Source organism: Polypterus senegalus, chromosome 13 (genome assembly GCF_016835505.1).
Source record: "Polypterus senegalus isolate Bchr_013 chromosome 13, ASM1683550v1, whole genome shotgun sequence".
NCBI lineage: Eukaryota > Metazoa > Chordata > Cladistia > Polypteriformes > Polypteridae > Polypterus > Polypterus senegalus.
In genome coordinates this window covers 17589858-17612512 of record NC_053166.1, presented here as the reverse complement: position 1 = coordinate 17612512, position 22655 = coordinate 17589858, and the positions used below count along the sequence as shown (strand labels likewise).

Below are 22655 nucleotides of genomic sequence, written 5' to 3'. Positions count from 1 at the left end.
AAGTGATTACAACAATTTCAGAACTTGCAGGGTCTTTGAGCTTTGCAGCCCTGACACCTTCACGATTCAATTTAAACGTTAAAGTTGGTCGTCTGGGACAGAAAACAAAATGCATTTCTGAACATCAAAAGAAGTGTCGCACAAGCCGACACGCAATGCAAAATCTTTTCCTTTGATGAAAATCGTCTTGAAGATTCACCAAAGACGTCCGCAGTGGCAGCTGCTCGAAGCACACTGTAGTGCAGGCTGGGCCATTCACACGTCGTGTCTGCTGATAACAGCTGTCGGCATTATTAGAATCTGCGGAGCTCCTTCTGCATGTTCATTATAAAATACATTCATTTGACTACAGTTCTTTGAATTGCCACTTAGACTGTGTCAGGCAACAACATGTAGCAGTGTCATTTTTGCTATAATAGGTCTGCATCTGAAATAAATCAATAAGAGGTTTCACAGCAAACAACAATTGCATTTCTCCCTCCATCTCTCTGTCTCTCCCCATCCTGCTGTCTCATTACTGGAACAACAAAGGCAGCTAAGTGTCGGGCGTCTTTTCTGTAATGTGTAGACGGCAGCGTAGTTGTGACAAATCTTAATAACCTGAACTTCATTTAGGAACTACACCTGGTAACGCTGTACCTTCAAAGGAACAGATGTCTGTCGTCCAGATGTCCATCTGCTTTCTACATCAACTGTCCAGGTGAACTCAGTGGCCACAAAAAAAAAAATCCACAGGGTTGGCATAAGCTGTGTTCTGTTCTTCCAGAGGAAGTGGCAATTGCCACTAAATGGCACAAGAAAAGTCAAGTCAAGTCAAGTTGGGGAGCATGCACTGGTACAGTGTGTTACCGCATCCACTACATGACGAAACAACTCGTGATCCCCGTTGGCAACCCCCCCAGGCAGACAGGCGGTCCAGTGCCACCCTCTGGAAATGACCCTCTATCTGCTGCAGCCAGGTGTTACGTGGGCGACCCCTTGGCCTGGTCCAGCCCCTCGGGTCCCCAACAATGAGGATCTTACGAGCCCGGACCACCCTCTGGGAAACGCGCCACATGGCCGTAGTGCCGTAACTGACGATCCCTCACAATGCAGAATAAAATCATGCTAATAGACGCACAAATCTTACTCTATATAGCGCCCTTCTTTCTCCAGTAAGTAGTTCTGTCTACTATAACAGAAGAAACGGGAGGAGAATCCCTTAAACGGCAGCTCTTTTTACACATAACTGAAATGAAGATATCATACAATGTGCGATCCAGCAATATTCCAGATGCAGACAAGTGTGATTCCCAAGTATGCTCCACTGTAATCAAATGACATCTACTTACTTATTTTTTTTTAAACATTTGATTGAATTTATTAAAGTCAAACAACATTCCATACAAGCAAGTCAAATTTTACAAAACTACATTTATAAGTAACAAAGCAGGGTAATGTGTTCAGTTGAAATTCTTGTAGTCACATTATGATTTCTGACTTAACTAGAATTTTGTTTCTCGCGTCACCAAACAATGACCACAGGAGCTGGGCAGAGAGTGGCAGTCAAGTAGATCTGGGGGCAGAAGTTTTGAGGTAAGGCTGTCCTACCCATAGGCAGAGTTTTTAAGAGGGGGCCCCAATGGATACACAAAGTTACTAAAATAAATCTTCAATAAAGGTTGTGTACTGGTGTTTTATCTTGGTAGAGTAATATATATTTTGCTTTACTTTCTCCTATTGTATTATTAAATATGTAGCCTTAGAATACCTAATCTCACAGACTTACCACTGTAAATAACTTATCCCCACCTTCCCTTCTATATCTATAACCTCATGCAATTAGATGTAGTAAAAAGACAAGCAGGAGTTAAGTTACACATAAAATAATGTATTACTGATAATATTCATAAATAATAACAAAATGCAAAGTACATTTGAATATTGGCAACCATACAACCTGATAAAATGGTGATGTGTAATTCAGGTGGCACACAGACTTGCAGTTACTTAAAATGTCTCTAGTTAAGGCATCGTTGGTGCTCAGTTTTCAGCCACATGTCTGTTCAATATGGCTGCTGAGCTGTGCTCTTCATTGTGTGGTCTTCATCCTCACAGGTTAGCAAGAGAGATGCTTCTTCATCATATGTTAGTCAGTCAGAGAGAGAGAGAATGTGGTTGAGCAAGTACATTTATAGATGTTCTCTCCAATTCCTAGAACCAATAGGACATCATGGTACTTAAAGGCCTCTGAGACAAGCCAATTCCAAACAGCCATACCTCAGACCAATGGGGGCAATAGTACATTTAACACCTCAACCCCCCCAAGACCATATGTTAAGCTAACCTGGCTTTGTGTGGGGGATCAAACTGGTTTAAGACACATCCCCCAAATCCTGTCATAAAATTACAAAGAGACAGTCGTAAAAAGGGGGATGGGGGAAGGCAAACACGAATACCTCTCACCACTTGGTTTGCCTAAATTATAAATAAAGACATACAAAACATTTATCAAGTTATATGCAAAATCCTACATCACAACAACTGGCCACAGCTAATGTTAATATGTTGATAGTCAACAATTACGATAATTAAATCCATCCTACACCTAAGCAATTTGCGCTTGTACGCCAGCAAACCGATCACCAATTCTGAACATTCTACACAATTTAGGGATTACTTCACTTTATTTCAAATTCATCTTGAGAGCTAACTTGAACTTGTATATCTTGTGTTCCGTATTAGAAATTTGCCAAGGCAGTTGAGTTCCATTGAGATATCTCAAACAGATCGTGCTGTATGAAGTTTTAAAATTTACCATTGAGAAATTATTTCATCTTAAAATGGAGATGCCTTCTGGAATTCGTTTACTGTAGGGCTGGATTAACCATTAACCAAAGATAAGCAAGTGCTTATGGCATCCAGGGAAGGGGGACACCATAGAAATTATCCATTGCTGGACTAGCCATGGACCATATGGTGCAAAACTGCAAATAATAATAATAATTCTTTGTATTTATATAGCGCTTTTCTCACTACTCAAAGCGCTCAGCAATTGCAGGTTAAGGACGTTGCTCAAGGGCCCAACAGAGCGGAGTCCCTTTTGGCATTTACGGGATTCGAACGGGCAACCTTCCGATCGCCAGCGCAGATCCCTTGTCTTAGAGCCACCACTCTGCCACTGCACCAAATGGTGCAGCTACCGTATTTACTTTAAGTCGGGACTTGATTTTTCCGTATAATTTCTGGTATTTTATAATGTCGGTCTAAGTATAAGTCGAATGCGGAAAACTCACGCTATTGGTCCAAGAGATTATGATATGCCAACACCCACCTGAGAGAGTAACCGCGGAGCACACGACCTTTACTTTCTATGCTGTATCAGCGTGTGCTCCTAACCTTCCTCTCTCTCTATTTTGCCCGAATACCTGAACTATTATGAAGTGACGTTTGCACTGATTTGTGTTTTTTTGTATCTGACACCATCATACACCTTTATCGTAAGAGCATCCATTATCTACGATGGAGCGTTCGATTAGAAGAAAATATGAAGCTGGTTTTAAATTAAACGTTGTTGAAGACGCAAAAGAAATTGGTAACTGCGCTGCTGCAACAAAATTCGATGCGTCTGAGAAACTGATGTGAGATTGGAGGAGGCAAAAAAAAAAAAAAATTAAGCCTAATTTTTGAACGGGCGTATAAGTTGGGGTCTGATTTTATTATCGATTTTTATATGTGATTATATACGGTAACCTCACGGTGGAGCAGTGGTAGCACTGCTGCCTCACGGTAAGGAGACCCGGATTCGCTTCCTGGGTCCTCCCTGCGTGGAGTCTGCATGTTCTCCCCGTGTCTGCGTGGAGGTGCTCCGGTTTCCTCCCACAGTCTAAAGACATGCAGGTAAGGTGCGCTGCTAATGTATGAAAGTCACTGGGCCTCCACAAGCCTCTTTGTGCTCCGTTTTTTTACCCCCATTGTAAAGTGCTGTTAAAAGGCAAGCACTTAGTGTCGTCTATACTAACACATGGAATGGCATTCTATTATCGCAGTTCACTCATTGTCAAAAAACTGTTTAATAAACAAAAATGTAATAACTGACTCTCAGATGAAGTAAATAAAAAATGTGAAATGCTCCAACTTTCAATGTTACTCCAGACCTACATCATCTAAATTGTTGATATCTGTAAACTCGGACAGGGGAGTAATCTCATAGGTGACATTTCAATCCCGTCACGTCATTAATGTGGCCCATGACCTCTGAGCGCACGTTTCGAACAACATGAGAGCTGCCCTAATGATGGAAAGACAAAATAGTAATGCTTGTAAATAGCCAAGATGGAGGCAAAGACAGTACAAATTAATATATAACAACAAAAGTAGATTTTAAATTAAAAACTACTGGACAATTCAGAAAGAGTCTTCTCAAAAACAGGAGAAATAATCACGGAGAGGAGAAATTACATCAGCCCATCTAAGCTGAGGCATCTGGCATTTCTGAATGCCAACCTGGCCTAAAAACTTTTATTCAAAGAGTCATAGTGTTGTATTGTTGCTGAGTTTGGCCTTTATTTAATTTGTTTGCTGTGGTTTTGTGTTAAGTTGTTAATTTAAAGCTTTTATTAAAATGTGAAACAATAGTAACTGTATTTTTTGTAATGAAAAAATGCATAAAAATACGTAATGTTTGAAAACAATAAATAAGAAATTTCTTATACACAAACCATAATTGCTTAATTAGGCTAAAATATATGCATCCAAGTGATACTAAACGAAGAGCCATTCGGGAGCCGTAAGAGCCAGCTCTTTAAAGGGAGCCGATCCAAAAGAGCCGAAGCTTTGAAAAGAGCCGGAGTTCCCATCACTAGTTGACTGTCTGGTTTTACTTGTCCAAAATTAGTAATGGCTAAAATTGACATAAGTGCCTTGTTCATTGTCTTCAAATGTGTGAATACTGTTTCTGTACTACTGGATAATACTGCAGGCCAAGTTGCACTTGTTTTATTATTTTTTTCAATACTTGAATACTGTGTAATGTACCTGGGTACTGTCTAATAGTATTATAAATGCAAGTTGCAGTTTTATTATTTATGTATATAGCTTAGCTTGAAGCAAGGTCCATTATAATGCAATTTGCCAGAATGATGGTTCAGTTGGTGATCACGATCAAGATGTCATCACCAAGTTGCACTTGTTTTATTTGATTTTATTTTCATTTGGTGAATACTGTGTAATGTACTTCGGCTTAAAGTCTTGAAGTAACAGTATTATTGCTGGAAGTTGCACTATTATCGTTATATATAATTTGATACTATCCATATGTATGGTGTTCGCGTCAATACTCCGTATATATGGTGTTCGCGTCAATACCTCGACTCAATACAAGTTAAAACCATGCAATCTGCCTATGTAATTAGAACATAACGTGGCAAACGCGGACGCAGTATTGCATGATTAGCTAAAATGTTCGAATGCTACAGTGATGCCGCTGGACGGCCGAGTATAGTAAGTCGGTGTTGGTTCGAGCAGATAACAGTAAGTTCGGTTGGTTTTTGGAACGTTGGTTTGGTGGGGCGTATTTTCCAGGACTAACATCGTCGACTGACTTAAACCCTTCGACAGCTCCGGAACCGTAAGTAATTTAGAATGTATCGCCATTTGCTTGGTACGTCAAAATCTATCTTTGGGCAGTTCGGTTTTGGCACCCGTCCTTCTGACATCTATTGTTATTACTCCGAGTCTGATTAGAATCGTAAAATACGGTTTGGAAAATTTGTTTGCCGCAAAAAATCAAATGAGGTGCGCCGAAGAGCTGAGTTCACGTCTAAACAGGAAGCTCTTCATTACATCGCCCGAAAAGGTCTATTTTAAGCACAAATCAGTGCCATGATAACAAAATCATTTCAAGGGCTTTAAAAAAACAAATAATTCTTTACAGAGAAAATATGGATTTCACAAAAACGTAGAATTTGTAGCCCGATTCGATTGGGCTCCCAGTCGCTAGTTTATTTTATTGTTATTATTTATTAGTTTAAATATTATGCAGTTTAATGATGGTAAAGATGTTTAAAAAGTCACTTTAACGTGTCAGTGGACAGAGATTGTTAACATGAACAGAAAGTGTAGCTGGATTACAAAAAATATTTACTCTTTATTCCTTCTCTAAGACATGTTCAGTGCAATACAACTTTTGACAAACACCTCTGGATATTTTACTAAGGCTAAGTGCCTCTTTGGATGGTTGAAAATATGTTGTCAAAATTATAGTTTAAATTGTTTGCAAAATTTGTTCAATAAAAAGGTTCAATATTTTGACTGCAGCTGTCATGCAATGTGATTCCTTCTCTTCATTATTGTCACCCCCTTGAAAACGATCACTTTATGGGGCCATGCAAACCTGGATTAATACTTGTGTGCACATTAAAAAGTTTTTTGTACAATTCTCATGACAGTGGAATAGATTATTCTTAGCCAGCCTACTGCAGTAATTGCAGTGGAAAATGTGGTTAACATCCATGTGGTATAGCGGGTCCACAGCTCATGTCAAATGGCCATTTTTAAAATAAGTAATAGATAGATAGATAGATAGATAGATAGATAGATAGATAGATAGATAGATAGATAGATAGATAGATAGATAGATACTTTATTAATCCCAAGGGGAAATTCACATAATCCAGCAGCAGTATATTGATACAAAGAAACAATATTAAATTAAATAGTAATAAAAATAAAATTAATGTTCGCATTTACTCCCCCGGGTGGAACTGAAGAGTCGCATAGTGTGGGGGAGGAACGATCTCCTCAGTCTGTCAGTGGAGCAGGACGGTGACAGAAGTCTGTCACTGAAGCTACTCCTCTGCCTGGAAATGACACTGTTAAGTGGATTCTTCATGATTGACAGGAGTTTGCTTAATGCCCGCCGCTCTGCCACAGATGTCAAACTGTCCAACTTTACTCCTACAATAGAGCCTGCCTTCTTAACAAGTTTGTCCAGGCGTGAGGCGTCTTTCATGTTTATGCTGCCACCCCAGCACACCACCGCGTAGAAGAGGGCACTCGCCACAACTGTCTGGTAGAACATCTGCAGCATCTTATTGCAGATGTTGAAGGACGCCAACATTCTCAGAAAGTATAGTCGGCTCTGACCTTTCTTACATAGAGCATCAGTATTGGCAGTCCAGTCCAATTTGTCATCCAGCTGCACTCCCAGATATTTAAAGGTCTGCACCCTCTGCACACAGTCACCTCTGATGATCACAGGGTCCATGAGGGGCCTGGGCCTCCTAAAATCCACCACCAGCTCCTTGGTCTTGCTGGTGTTAAGATGTAAGTGGTTTGAGTCGCACCATTTAACAAAGTCTTTGATTAACTTTCTGCACTCCTCCTCCTGCCCACTCCTGATGCAGCCCACAATAGTGTCATCAGCGAACTTTTGCACGTTGCAGGACTCCGAGTCATATTGGAAGTCTGATGTATATAGATTGAACAGGACCGGAGAAAGTACAGTCCCCTGCGGCGCCCCTGTATTGCTGCACACAATGTCAGACCTGCAGTTCCCAAGACGCACATATTGAGGTCTGTCTGTAAGATAGTCCACAATCCATGCCACCAGGTGTGAGTCTACTCCCATCTCAGTCAGCTTGTCTCTAAGGAGCAGAGGTTGGATGGTGTTGAAGGTGCTAGAGGAGTCCAGAAATATAATTCTTACAGCACCACTGCCTCTGTCCAGGTGGGAGAGGGATCGATGAGGCATATAGATGATGGCATCCTCCGCTCCCACCTTCTCCTGGTATGCAAACTGCAGAGGGTCGAGGGCGTGGCGGACCTGTGGCTGAAGTGGTTCCTGGGGTGATTTGCGGTGCGGACGAGTCTCACTTAGGTGCACAGGTGAGGAGTCGTCCGCATCCGTAATTGTTCCTGGGAGCCGCTGATTGCCACAGGTGAATTACGTCCCTGTCATAAATTGAAGCGCGAGGTGGCTAGGAGGGGAGAAAGAAAAAGGAAGGAAAGAAAAGACGGATGTTGCAGGAAGCAGCATGGAGAGAGAGCCGGTGTGAGTGAGCGAAGACTTGCAGGCAGGCAGCTGGACAGTTGAGCCCTAGCAGGGGTGTTTGGCCAACACCTAGGGTAGCTGGAAGTGGTCGCTCCCGATGAGCATTTTCTGAAGGAACGGGAGTGACCGGTAGAAGGACAGCTGGCCGCGTAAGGCCAAGAAGGCAGCGGGAGTCAGGAGGCTTGGAAGTAGAAGCCCCAACGTGAGCGTCCTGGCTGTTGGGTGAAAAGCCAACTCTCGGTCTGGAGAGCGCAACCGAAGCCAGGGATCGGGAAACCTCCAGACCAGTTGAGTAGTAAGAAGGCCAGCTGCAGGAAAGGCGACTCCCCTGTTGAGAAGCCTGATGGGAGAAGCAGGGGAGCCGCCAGGTAAAAGACACGGGGCTTGGGTTATTTTAAAGGGACTTCTTCCAGCGTTATTTCAACCTTGTTGTTTTAAAGGATTTTGGTTTTCTATTTATTGAATTTTTAACCTCCACTTCACAATTGTTTTAATGGATTATTTACTTATTGAAGATTTTTGAAAAGCACCGCACTTTATTTAATTTAGACACCGTTTTGCCGTTGTTTTTAATAAAAGCACTTGACACTTTTTACACCATCCCCTGGCTCCATTTGTTGTGCCTCACCGCCGTGCTGATCGGTAACATGACCAACGGTGACGTGTTCAAGGGCACCCGGAAGGACGATGGGAGCATTCAGCGAACCCGCATCATCACAATCCACTCATGCATGGGAAAAAAATACCGTTGAATACCGTGAAGCCGCTATAATTTTGAAAATACCGTGATATAGAAATGTGCTCATACCGCCCAGCACTACTACAGTATGGTCTGTATGTTTGAAAGGGCACAATGCTAATATCTGTCATGCTGCTTACTCGTTTCACTGCTGATTTCACATTCACTAATGTCGGTAACTGAAATACTGAAAAGACATTTTGGTGTCACCTTAGTACTTTTTTAGTTGGTATGTTTGTGCAAGGGCTTAAAGAGTACGTTGTAACAGGATTTTATTTTCCTGGAAGTAATAAATGAAGTAAATCTGTTAAAATCTGAAAGATTTATAATAGATTTATAATATACTATTTTGTGTAAATAAGAACCCCAGCTCTGGTCCATGCTAAAGTGTATGTAACAAAGAGACTGAACTCATTTCTTCACTTTGGCCACCCCGCCAGCGTAGAGTAATGGCAGCATAAAAATAACTTGAGACAAGACTCTACTCGAATACTACTCCGAATCGGCCGTCATGTCACAAGGTGGGCTCCTGAGAATTTGAATGAATTAATTTGAATATCATTTTAACTGCACATTACAAGTATAGAAGTGTCAGCTCTTGCAGGATATTTTAATGTGAATTTACATTTATTTTATTTTGTTATAAAAATGTTATTGAGAACAAGGAGTCCCGTACTTCCACAGACAGTCAGGTGAATAGTAGGGCTTGGTTATATTTCATTTAATGGCACAATGTGCAAAAAGTTGGAAGGAGAAAAGAAAAAAGTACAAGTTGACCAGACTAAAACTAAAATCGCTATATTGTATAGTGCCCTTATTTTTTATTTAGTTCTTAGAAAGTTTATTTGATTCATTTATCAATACCTTAGTATAGGGACTGCAGAAAATAAAAAAAAAATCTACAATGCATCAGACATACACTGTGATGTAACAAGACCGTAACAAAGGCTTCTTTTGGGCCTTCATCCCTACAATGTGGCCTACTGAAATCGGTTCACTTTAGAATGGTCAGAGGTGGCTTGTGCCAGACTAAGATCTCTTGAAGTTGCATCTTCTCTATAAGACCTGCGGATTCTTCATATCCACAAATAATGCATTAGTAGGCCACACTTTGCAAATACTTTTCTGATGCTTTGTTAATGTTATGAAGACCAAAAGATGTTTCTGTTAAGCTCTTGTTCCATAACTGCATATGGGTAAGAAATGCATTTTTGCAGTACCTAAAGTGTTACCAAAAAACCTAATAACTAGCTGTGCTACCCATCTGTTGTGATGTGAGATTTTGCAAATAACTTGATAAATGTTTTGTATGTCTTTATTTATAATTTAGGCAAACCAATGTAATTTAGTGTTACTTTGGAGAGAGGCATTCGTGTTTGAACCCCAATTTACGACTTTTCTTTGTAATTTTACGACAGGCTTTGGAGGATGTGTCTTAAACCAGTTTGGCGAGTGTTTCTCTGCTAAAGTCTTTCTCCCATCCCCGACACAAAGCCAGGTTAGCTTAACATACGGTCTTGGGGGGTTGCAGGTGTTAAGATGTACTATTTCCCCCATTGAGATATGGCTGTAGGGGTTGGACAGAAAACCCATCAATTTGCTTGCTCATCCACATTCTCTCTCTCTCTCTAACCAACATATGATGAAGAAGCATCTCTCTTGCTAACCTGTGATGATGTAGAAGTATCTTTCTCTTACTGATCTGATGAAGAAGACCATCACACCATGAACTGAAGACAACACAATGAAGAGCACAGCTTCAGCCATTTTGAACAGACATGTGGCTGAAAGCTGAGCACCAATGATGCCTTAACTCGAGACATTAAGTAACTACAAGTCTGTGTGCCACCTGAGTTACATATCACCATTTTATCAGGTTGTATGGTTGCCAATATTCAAATGTACTTTGCATTTGTTATTATTTATGAATATTATCAGTAATACATTATTTTATGTGTAACTTAACTCCTGCTTGTCTTTTTACTACATCTAATTGCATGAGGTAATAGATATAGAAGGGAAGGTGGGGATAAGGCATACAGAATAATACCTAATAAACAGTGGTAAGTCTGTGAGATTAGGCATTCTAAGGCTACATATTAATAATACAATAGGGGAAAGTAGAGCAATATATATATATATTACTCTACCATGATAAAACACCATCTAAGATGGGCTGAAATATAAGTAATCAACGTAGTCCTCAGTGTTAATGCTTGCAGCGCACTGTGTACTGCATATGTCTGTATTATATGTCATTTGGTATGGTATTTGTAAAAGTCATGTCAATATTTGTGATGTGATAGATAGATAGATAGATAGATAGATAGATAGATAGATAAAAAGGAAAGGCGCTATATAATAGATAGATAGATAGACAGATAGATAGATAGATAGATAGATAGATAGATAGATAGATAGATAGATAGATAGATAGGAAAGGCGCTATATAATAGATAGATAGATAGATAGATAGATAGATAGATAGATAGATAGATATGAAAGGCACTATATGATAGATAGATAGATAGATAGATAGATAGATATGAAAGGCACTATATAATAGATAGATAGATAGATAGATAGGAAAGGCACTATATGATAGATAGATAGATAGATAGATAGATAGATAGATAGATAGATAGATAGATAGGAAATCCATCCATTATCCAACCCGCTGAATCCGAACACAGGGTCACAGGGGTCTGCTGGAGCCAATCCCAGCCAACACAGGGCACAAGGCAGGAACTAATCCTGGGCAGGGTGCCAACCCACCGCAGTAGATAGATATGAAATGAACTGTATAAATTAGACATTAATAGATATGATATAAAAAAGCATATAAAATAGACATCAATAGATAGATAGGATATGCAAGGCACTATATATGGACTATAAATACACATGTCCCACCACTCTCACAATGCACACACTACTGGACATAACAAACACATCAGACACACACATATCTCACATGTTCCAGTGACTGGACATTTCTCCCGTTCTTCCTTGACCTACTCTTTAAAATTCATTAATTTAGTAAAAGCTTTCCCCCTACAGATAGACAGAGAGTCCTTTACTTGTCCCACTGGAGAAGTTTACTTTGTTTTTACAGAAGCTTAAGAAGTATAGAAATGTTATAACAAGCAACAACATCTCCCCTCAAATACACACACGAATTACAAAAAGAAGAAATAGTCAGACTTGGCTAACAATAAGTGAGCAGTCCCAGTGAGGCACCATAAAGGCTTATTGCCGTAGGCATCAAAGAGACCCTGTAACGTTTCTTGACACACTTTTGTTAAATAACTAGTTGCATAAAAGTCCTCAATGCTGGTGTGTCACAGGGAGGATGTGCAGCATTGTTCACAATGACACTCAGTTCTGTCTCCTTCAGAGGGTCCAGAGTCTTAAATTCCAAGGCATGCTTCATATCTTCTGGACACAATAGCTTCTATAACTAAGACAAGACAACGTGTGTGGCGCTCTTTGGGGAAATCCTTGTTCTGGGGATTTGTGCCTTCCCTGCCCAGCCAGTTGCCTCTTCTACCCCTGTGGGGTCTACTCCTCTTCCTCATAGCATTCTTTCAGTTAAGGGCACATCTTTTGGAAATGTCTTCACTTGACGCTATACTGTACATTATACATATAGTGTAAATTAAACACGACAAAGTAAAGCAAGAAAGAATAATAACTTAAAGTAATGCTAGTTAACATTAACTTTGTTTAAGTCTGTGTTTCAGGAATTATTTGACAAACAAGCTGTTAAAGTATGTCATGAAAAGAGGGTTTCATTCATAAAAAGTTCAAAGAATTGCTACACTAATACAGTGAAGCATTCCAGGAATATCTAAGGGGTCACACAAATGTATAAATAAAGCAGAGCACCAAAGTGTAGGACGACAGACAGAAAACGCAATCAAATGGAACAGACGGAAATGCAATTTCAGCAGACTGTGAATGCCACTGCACGCGTAGTTGAGGTGTGCTGGGAGGGAAAGCCTCTTAGGAATTGGACTTTCTTATAAATATGGAAAAAAAGCATAATATTCCAGTGAGATTGAATGAATTTCATTTTTGCTTTAAACACAATCTACTAGTCTTAAAAAAATGAGCAGCAGACAGAAACGTAAAGAAATAACCAAGTAGTGTGACACGGACACAGAGGACTAAATAAATAAATAAGAAGATCAATGGAAACACAAAGCAAAACAGATAAGGTGACAGAGAAAAGAACTGAATACATCAATAAGTAAATACACAGGGTCATATAATCAGATCAGTCATTGAATAAAAAAACAACTAAATAAATGAGTAAATAAGAACAAACACATCACAAAATGAATAAGGCAATAGAGATGCATAACTACTGTATATCCGTCAGGATGTGAGAACATGAGCACAATTAATTTGATATCTCATTAAAGAAAAGGTAAAGCTATTCTATAAATACATAAATAAATGAGTAGATAATACACAAACATAGAATGTGATATACACAGTGCATCCAGAAAGTATTCACAGTGCATCACTTCTTCCACATTTTGTTATGTTACAGCCTTATTCCAAAATGGATTAAATTCATTTTTTTCCTCAGAATTCTACACACAACACCCCATAATGACAACGTGAAAAAAGTTTACTTGAGGTTTTTGCAAATTTATTAAAAATAAAATCACCTGTACATAAGTATTCACAGCCTGTGCTCAATACTTTGTCGATGCACCTTTGGCAGCAATTCCAGCCTCAAGTCTTTTTGAATCTGATGCCACAAGCTTGGCACACCTATCCTTGGCCAGTTTCTCCCATTCCTCTTTGCAGCACCTCTCAAGCTCCATCAGGTTGGATGGGAAGCGTCGGTGCACAGCCATTTTAAGATCTCTCCAGAGATGTTTAATCGGATTCAAGTCTGGGCTCTGGCTGGGCCACTCAAGGACATTCACAGAGTTGTCCTGAAGCCACTCCTTTGCTATCTTAGCTGTGTGCTTTGGGTTGTTGTCCATCTGACTGATGAACCGTCGCCCCAGTCTGAGGTCAAGAGCACTCTGGAGCAGGTTTTCATCCAGGATGTCTCTGTACATTGCTGCAGTCATCTTTCCCTTTATCTTGACTAATCTCCCAGTTCCTGCCACTGAAAAACATCCCACAGCATGATGCTGCCACCACCATGCTTCACTGTAGGGATGGTATTGGCCTGGTGATGAGCGGTGCCTGGTTTCCTCCAAACGTGACGCCTGGCATTCACACCAAAGAGTTCAATCTTTGTCTCATCAGACCAGAGAATTTTGTTTCTCATGGTCTGAGAGTCCTTCAGGTGCCTTTTGACAAACTCCAGGCGGGCTGCCATGTGCCTTTTACTAAAGAGTGGCTTCCATCTGGCCACTCTACCACACAGGCCTGATTGGTGGATTGCTGCAGAGATGGTTGTCCTTCTGGAAGGTTCTCCTCTCTCCACAGAGGACCTCTGGAGCTCTGACAGAGTGACCATCGGGTTCTTGGTCACCTCCCTGACTAAGGCCCTTCTCCCTCGACCGCTCAGTTTAGATAGTCGGCCAGCTCTAGGAAGAGTCCCGGTGGTTTCGAACTTCCTCCATTTACAGATGATGGAGGCCACTGTGCTCATTGGGACCTTCAAAGCAACAGAAATTTTTCTGTAACCTTCCCCAGATTTGTGCCTCGAGACAATCCTGTCACGGAGGTCTACAGACAATTCCTTTGACTTCATGCTTGGTTTGTGCTCTGACATGAACTGTCAACGGTGGGACCTTCAATAGACAGGTGTGTGCCTTTCCAAATCATGTCACATCAACTGAATTGACCACAGGTGGACTCCAATGAAGCTGCAGAAACATCTCAAGGATGATCAGGGGAAACAGGATGCACCAGAGCTCAATTTGAGCTTCATGGCAAAGGCTGTGAATACTTATGTACATGTGCTTTCTCAGTTTTTTTATTTTTAATAAATTTGCAAAAACCTCAAGTAAACTTTTTTCACGTTGTCATTATGAGGTGTTGTGTGTAGAATTCTGAGGAAAAAAATTAATTTAATCCATTTTGGAATAAGGCCGTAACATAACAAAATGTGGAAAAAGTGATGCGCTGGGAATACTTTCCGGATGCACTGTAGATAGATAGATAAATAAATCATTGGAGTTGTTATTGACATTGTCATTACTAATCGAGGTATTTTAATGAAAATTTGTGCAGAGATCCTTCCAAAACAGTTTTGTAGAAAAATCAGAAAGTCAACAACCCGCTATATCCTAACACAGGGTCACGGGAGCCAATCCCAGCCAACATAGGGCACAAGACAGGAAACAAACCCCGGGCAGGGTGCCAGCCCACCACAGGGCACACACACACACAGGACAATTTTAGAATTGCCAATACACCTAACCTGCATGTCTCTGGACTGTGGGAGGAAACCCACGCAGACACGGGGAGAACATGCAAACTCCACGCAGGGAGGACCAGGGAAGTGAACCCAGGTCTCCTTACTGCAAGACAGCATCGCTACGACTGTGCCACCATGCCGCCCAAAATCAGAAAGTACTTTGCTGTATTAAATAACAAAACAATAATGATGTAAATTTCAAAAAGAGTTTGTAACTCAAAAGAAGAAATAAAATTTACAGGTTTCACTTGAAGTAAATTGACTTGTGACATCCAGGCTTGCCACATATGGGCTCTTGTTATGTAGACAGGAAACGTACTTAGTTGAAAAATAAATTAAAAATAAGACTGTCTGGTTATGGATTTATGTCTATCACCAGAACTAAACTGTTTGGTTTATTATGCTGCTGTTTACCAAAGCACAAGGAACTGAAAAGAGAGCAACACACACACATACACACACACGCATGCCAGACTGATGCTAACACACACACACATATACACACACACAGCTCAGAATCAACGTGATGTTAATCTTGTTGAAGAGGACGGACAAGCTTAATGGGCTGAATTGCCGGTTCTTGTCACAGTTGTTCTAATGCTATGTGAGTAAACAAGTTCAAGAAGCCATCAATTTCTCTTTCTTTCATAGTTTTCAAACAGCACATTTTAATTCCACTTATTTTATATAGCTCCTTTCACAATAGGTATTATCACATAGCACAAAAGAACTGATCAGGAAGCAAAACAAGGATTTCAACATGAAGTAACACAAGGTATTGGAAAAGTAAATCGAAATTAAAAGGAATTAGCAGGGAAATACTGAGAGGGAGGTCAACAGCTGTAAATACCCAAATATCAAATCAGAAAATAAAATACATTGAAGTGGACCTGCACTGGAGATAAAGTGCACATTCATCTCTTACACCGAGGTGTAAAGAGTGCAGCCGGCTAGACAGGAAGCAACATGCAGCTGGTTTATCCACAGACTTTTTATGTTGTGGTGTTTGCATTTGTCTCGTCTTTAATTTGCAAAGCACAAACTCTGATGCATGCTGAAATGTGAAGGATGAGGACTGCACGCCAGCTGTTCACCCTGATTTAGACTATAAAAACAGCATCAAAGGCAAAATTAGATATCATTAAAATGAGTTATGCTGTTTTATTCTTTACTCTGATCCTCTCTCTGACTCATCACTGTAATCTGTACGTTGATTTAAATCATCTTTCAAAATGAAGTTTGTGCGGCTCACACTCATTTATTTTTCAGGCTGTAATAAAGCTTAGCACAGGCAAGAACTTCTGTGTTTAAAACAAAACCCACATTGTGCATCTCGAAATGTTTTAGTGGCACCACTTAAATGGCTGCTGTTACCTTCAGACTTTACAAGGTGCCACATATTAAAATAGTTTCATAAATCCAAAGTCAAACAAATGGGAACACACAAATTCTATTAAGAAGAATCTGGAGGACATATTGGGCCAGCTAAGCTATTAGCTAAACAAACAAGCGACACATGGACTGAATGCTCTCTCATTTGCCAAATGTCTAATGCTATCTATCTATCTATCTATCTATCTATCTATCTATCTATCTATCTATCTGTTATATAGTGCCTTTCATAGCTATCTATCTATTATATAATGCCATTTATATCTATCTATTTATTTATTTATCTATCTATCCAATCTATTATAAAGTGCCATTCATATCTATCTAATCTATTATATAGTGCCATTCATATCTATCTATCTATCTATCTATCTATCTATCTATCTATCTATCTATCTATCTATTATATAGTGCCATTCATATCTACTGTATCTATCTATTAATCTATGTATCTATTATATAGTGCCATTCATATCTATCTATCTATCTATTATATAGTGCCATTCATATCTATCTATTAATCTATCTATCTATTATATAGTGGCATTCATATCTATCTATTAATCTATCTATCTATTATATAGTGCCATTCATATCTATCTATTAATCTATCTATCTATTATATAGTGCCATTCATATCTATCTATTAATCTATCTATCTATTATATAGTGCCATTCATATCTATCTATTAATCTATCTATCTATTATATAGTGGCATTCATATCTATCTATCTATCTATCTATCTATCTATCTATCTATCTATCTATCTATCATATTGTTCCTTTCATAGCTGTTAATCTGTACCTATTAAACAGTACTGTTTTAGCCATTTTTGATACGGTGCTTTTCATATTGTCTATCAAATATCTAGTACCTCGCTAATGTGTCTATTGAAATTAAGTAGAAGTGCAGTTAGGAGTGAAGGCAGGAAGGCTCTTTTTACTCAAAGATTTGTGGGACTCTGTAAAAAACTATCGACACATGGAGTTTAACTTTTAAGAAGAATCTAGATGAGATACTGGGACAGCTTAGCTATTAGCTAAACAAACGGGCTTGATGGACTGATTGGGCTCCTCTTGTTTCTCAGATTATTTTTGTTCTTATCTGAAATGTGAAAGAGAAGGATCTATCTATCTAGTGTGTGTTTGGGGGGCAGCTTGAGGACTCTTGTGATGGTAGTTACTTGCTAAATCAGAGGTTGCCGCTCAGTGTGAATGCCTTCTCTCTTCTTCTCTCTGCAGAATGAAAGACTGACAGCCGTTCCACCTCTAACATCACTTCTGTTGTCCACCCTCTTGAACCTTCCTGCCTAGAAACCATACGAACAGCACATTGGACACTTTTGAGTCGGTTCAGTATTGTATCCTTTAATTCTTTTCTATCAAATATACAGTGTCTTTCACATATACTGTATCTATGTTTCTATCTATGTGCGTCCAACTGTTGTCTGTGGCTTTGCTCTCATGTAAAGTCAGCCGGCAAACTCAAGGTGGTGCTAATTTCTGACGAACAAAGGTAAGCGGCTGAAACAAGATAATGTAAGTAAGTAAGCAATGCAGCATACATCTTTGTGCCTGGGCATCACATTGTTCGATGTCCACAACAGGGCTGGAATGTTTGAGGAAGAAATGCAACAACAAGCACAAAAAAGAGGGATGTAAGGCATATCAAGTGAACTGGGGCTCATAAAGGCATGATGCGATTAAAGTAGATCGAGTTACCACTGTTCCATTCAGCCTGTATTAATAAACTGGTGTTTTGTTATGCTAGGACAGACAGATACATAGATATATACAGTAGATAGACAGATGTGAAAGGCACTATATAATAGATAGATAGATAGATAGATAGATAGATAGATAGATAGATAGATAGATAGATAGATAGATAGATAGATAGATAGATAGATAGATATCATATAGGGATGATAAACTGTTGCACTGGGTATCATAACAGTGCCAGTGGCACTGAAGCGCTTGATTCCAGCAGGTCACGATGCCTCCCACCCGCCATACTGACGATGTGTGAATTCTGCTTGTCCTCCTTTATGCTCATTTATCCCACGGCAGTCGTTTGCAAACATTGGAAAGCCCAAGACTGCAAATCACGAGTGGGCATATGAAAATAAATCCATTAGGTTACCATCACACTGAAAGACGGTGCAATTTCCAATTTCATTTCAAGGTTGTTCTTGAGCAATTACAATGTCAGCATCGGCACTGGAAAGGTTGAATTCATTTACTGCGTGGTTACTCTAGTTATGATTGATGTCACTTTACCAAATGGTAAACCAATTACTCCAGTGATGTAATGTCATTTTAAGAGGGCTATAATCACATTGCTCTCGAACTTAGAGCCTTGATGAGCGCTAATAAAGATTTATAGCAGATTAAGGACCTTTACAGTATTAAACACTGGATTGCATTAAAAAAAGAGATTTTGGTATTTGAGGATAGATGTTCTAAATATACCAAGCTGAACTCAAGAGGGACTTGTGCCGCTTCTTACTTTACATAATTATTATATCACTTTCCATTATAATCAAATTTTGTTATATGAAACTGTTGGTGCTCTTATTCCTTTTTAGGCCATTATCTTTAAAGACCTTAATCACTTATTTGAAACTTAAAAATAAAACACCACAAGGCTTTCACCCTTTCTATAAGATGGTCTTTGAACAGAAACTGATGAATCAGAGGCCAACGGTAGGATCCTTCTCAAAACCGAAGAATACTGAAGAACACACAGGAGTGCCAGAAGACCACCAGGCAAAGATTTTTTTGAAGTTGGCACATATCATTCAAAGACATAAAAGCTGTGAGGTATAAAATTACACAAATGAGTTAGCTGGCTGATCATTTTGTTTGAGACAATGTGAGGCATTAAATCTGTTTAAAGCATTGCTGGAAAACAAGTATTTTACACATAATTATTGTTGGTCTGCTTTATGTAAGTGCACCTTGTTCTATACTGGCATCCCATTTAGTACTGGTACCAGTGACAAGGAGGCTAAGAGTGGATTCAGAGAACAGAAGGAATAAAACCATGGCATTTGACCAAAAAGACTTAGTCATCTGTGGTCTGGGAGAGCAGCTGTAGTTTTGCTTTAGTTAGCATCTCTTAGCACCTGTGGAGAAGGCCATCTGCTTATAACGGACATGGAGCTGGAGGTGAAGACCTCATGCTGCAGTGGAGGCCCCAGCAAGAGCTCTCTGGGTGACCATCCATCCACTAGTATTGTGCAAAACTGGAATTTAGGGTCATCCAAAACTCGACTTGATGTTATTTTTGGAGGAATTCGGTGGATGGGATTGGTAACCTTTTTTGGGCTAAACGGCCTGCTCTCGTCAAATTTTTTTTTTATGTTCTAATGGCACATTTCTTGCTGGTTTATTCCTTGTTTGCCCACAGTACGTCGTTACTCTGGTTACACAGCATGTGTGCTGCCACAACAATCAGTACCACTGGATGTATAGAGGCTGCCATAAAGAAAAAGTCTGCAATTAGGGTCTTCTCTGTTAGTCATTAGTTATAAAATGCATTTCATGTTTACGTATTTAACTATAATTACATAATTGATTTATATTTCTATTGTACAGTGAATTTCAGATTGATCTACCTATTTATATATAATATTATACATTCATCTGTCATATAGTTCCTTTCTGATCTGTTATTTAAATAAAGCCTTTCATATTTGTCCTTGTTTAGTGACTTTCCTATTTATCTATAGTGGGTTTCATATCTAAAATATTCTGTCCTATCTATCTATCTATCTATCTATCTATAATATAGTGCCTTTCCTATCTATCTATCTATCTATCTATCTATCTATCTATCTATCTATCTATCTATCTATCTATCATGTAGTGCCTTTCCTATCTATCTATCTATCTATCTATCTATCTATCTATCTATCTATCATATAGTGCCTTTCCTATCTATCTATCTATCTATCTATCTATCTATCTATCTATCTATCTATCTATCTATCATATAGTGCCTTTCACATCTATCTATCTATCTATCTATCTATCTATCTATCTATCTATCTATCTATCTATCTATCATATAGTGCCTTTCACATCTATCTATCTATCTATTATATAGTGCCTTTCACATCTATCTATCTATCTATCTATCTATCTATCTATCTATCTATCTATCTATCTATCTATCTATTATATAGTACCTTTCACATCTATCTATCTATCTATCTTGTATAGCACATAGCACCTTTCCTATTTATAAATGTACAGTATCTATTATATCTATCTACTGTCAAGTTAAATAAACTTTATACATATGTTTATTTATGTATCTATTATCTAGCGCCTTTAAAATGTGTCATATTGTGCCTTTCCGGTCTATCTGTTATTAATGCTTGTAAATAAAACAATGGTATAATGACCTATTATATAGTGCCTTTCAAATCTATCTATCTGACATATTGTGCCTTTTGTATCTGTTATTATTGCCTTTAAATATATATATATATATATATATATATATATATATATATATATATATATATATAAACTATGATATAATGCTGCATGAATTATAAAATGCTTTTCAAAATTAATATATCTAGATCTGTGATACTGTGCCTCTTGTAAATATTATTAGTGCCTTTATATATAACTTTGTTAAAATTCTTTATCAATTATACAGTGCCTTTCAAATCTATATATCTAGGTATCTGTCATACTGTGCCTTTCAGAAATATTATTTCATTTACATAAAACAATGATATAACGCTTTAGCTAAAATATAGTGCTTTTCAAATCTATCTATCTGACAATATTGTGCTTTTCTTATCTGATATTGGCACCAAACTTTGCAATAATGCTCTATACATAATATAGTGCCTTCAATTTTGTCTATCTGATATTTTACGCCTTTCTCATCTATCATTAGTGCCTTTATTTATAACTATGACAGAACACTTTACCTATTACAGAGTATATTTCAAATCTATATATGTAACTATCTGTCATATTGTGCCTTTAATAAATGTTTTAGTGCCTTTATGTATAACTATGATACAATGCTGTATCTATTATATAGTGTCTTTCACATCTATCTGTCATATTGCACTTTTTTATTTACTATTAGTGCCATAATATATAACACTGATGTAATGCCTTAATTATTACATAGTGCCTTTAAAATCTGTTTACCTATCTGTCATATTGTGCCTTTCTAATCTGTTATTAGAGCCTTTGTATATAAAACTATGATATGATAAAATATTTCATCTATTATGAAGTGTCTTTCAAATCTATATGAGTATATCTAGCTATCTGTCATACAGTGCCTTTCTTACCCAATACTGTTGCCTTTATAACTATGGTATTCTGCTCTATCTATTATATAGTGCCATTCATATCTATCTATCTATCTATCTATCTATCTATCTATCTATCTATCTATCTATCTATCTATCTATCTATCTATCATACAGTGCTGCATTCTGTACATTATACAGTACATAGACACACTCACATTATACAGTGGCAGCTTTTCACAGAATTTCTTACAATATTTCTTTTAATTTCACTCCTTTTAGCGTCACTTTCCTTGAGTGCTCTCTTGTTTTCTTGGTTCTGCCCATTATGATGGCACTTACTTTAAAAGGGACTGACTGCATACAGTAAAAGACAGACAGCTTGATGATAACTCTTCCACACAGAGTATCCCTCTCAAGTTGGGACAGCTCTTCCGTCTTCTTCTCTTTTTCCACATACCCTGCACAGTATCAAGTCTCCCCCTCACCACCACACACACATCCTTACCCTCCTTAAAATTCTAAATCAGGCTCCCCATTAAACATGGATGATGTTGTCTTACCGCCACCCGAGGCTGGCTGAGGCCCGACACACGGCCTCAGCAGGTATGTGTTCGGGGAGAACTCCTCGTCAGGGTTGGAGTCCAGGATGGGATGGGAGGCGTTGCTGTCTAGTAATGACATCTGGCAGTCTCTAACGCCAGCTGGTGGAGGATGCTGGTGGAGGGAGCCCGTGGGTGGTGGGGCAGAAGGGAGGAGGCTGGACGAGGGTGTGGGTGGAATGGGACGACCTGGGAAATGGACAG

The 22655-nt window shown here is 38.8% G+C and overlaps 1 protein-coding gene across 3 annotated transcripts in view; it reads right to left on the bottom strand.

Annotated features, from left to right (window-relative positions):
• Window positions 1-22655, bottom strand: part of LOC120542238 (teneurin-2-like) — a 1685504-nt gene that overhangs the window by 555891 nt on the left and 1106958 nt on the right. For all 3 annotated transcript variants that reach the window (XM_039774544.1, XM_039774546.1, XM_039774547.1), the window contains one exon: window positions 22413-22640. In XM_039774544.1, coding sequence (XP_039630478.1) covers window positions 22413-22640 — 228 coding nt within the window. The remainder of the gene's footprint in view (window positions 1-22412; window positions 22641-22655) is intronic.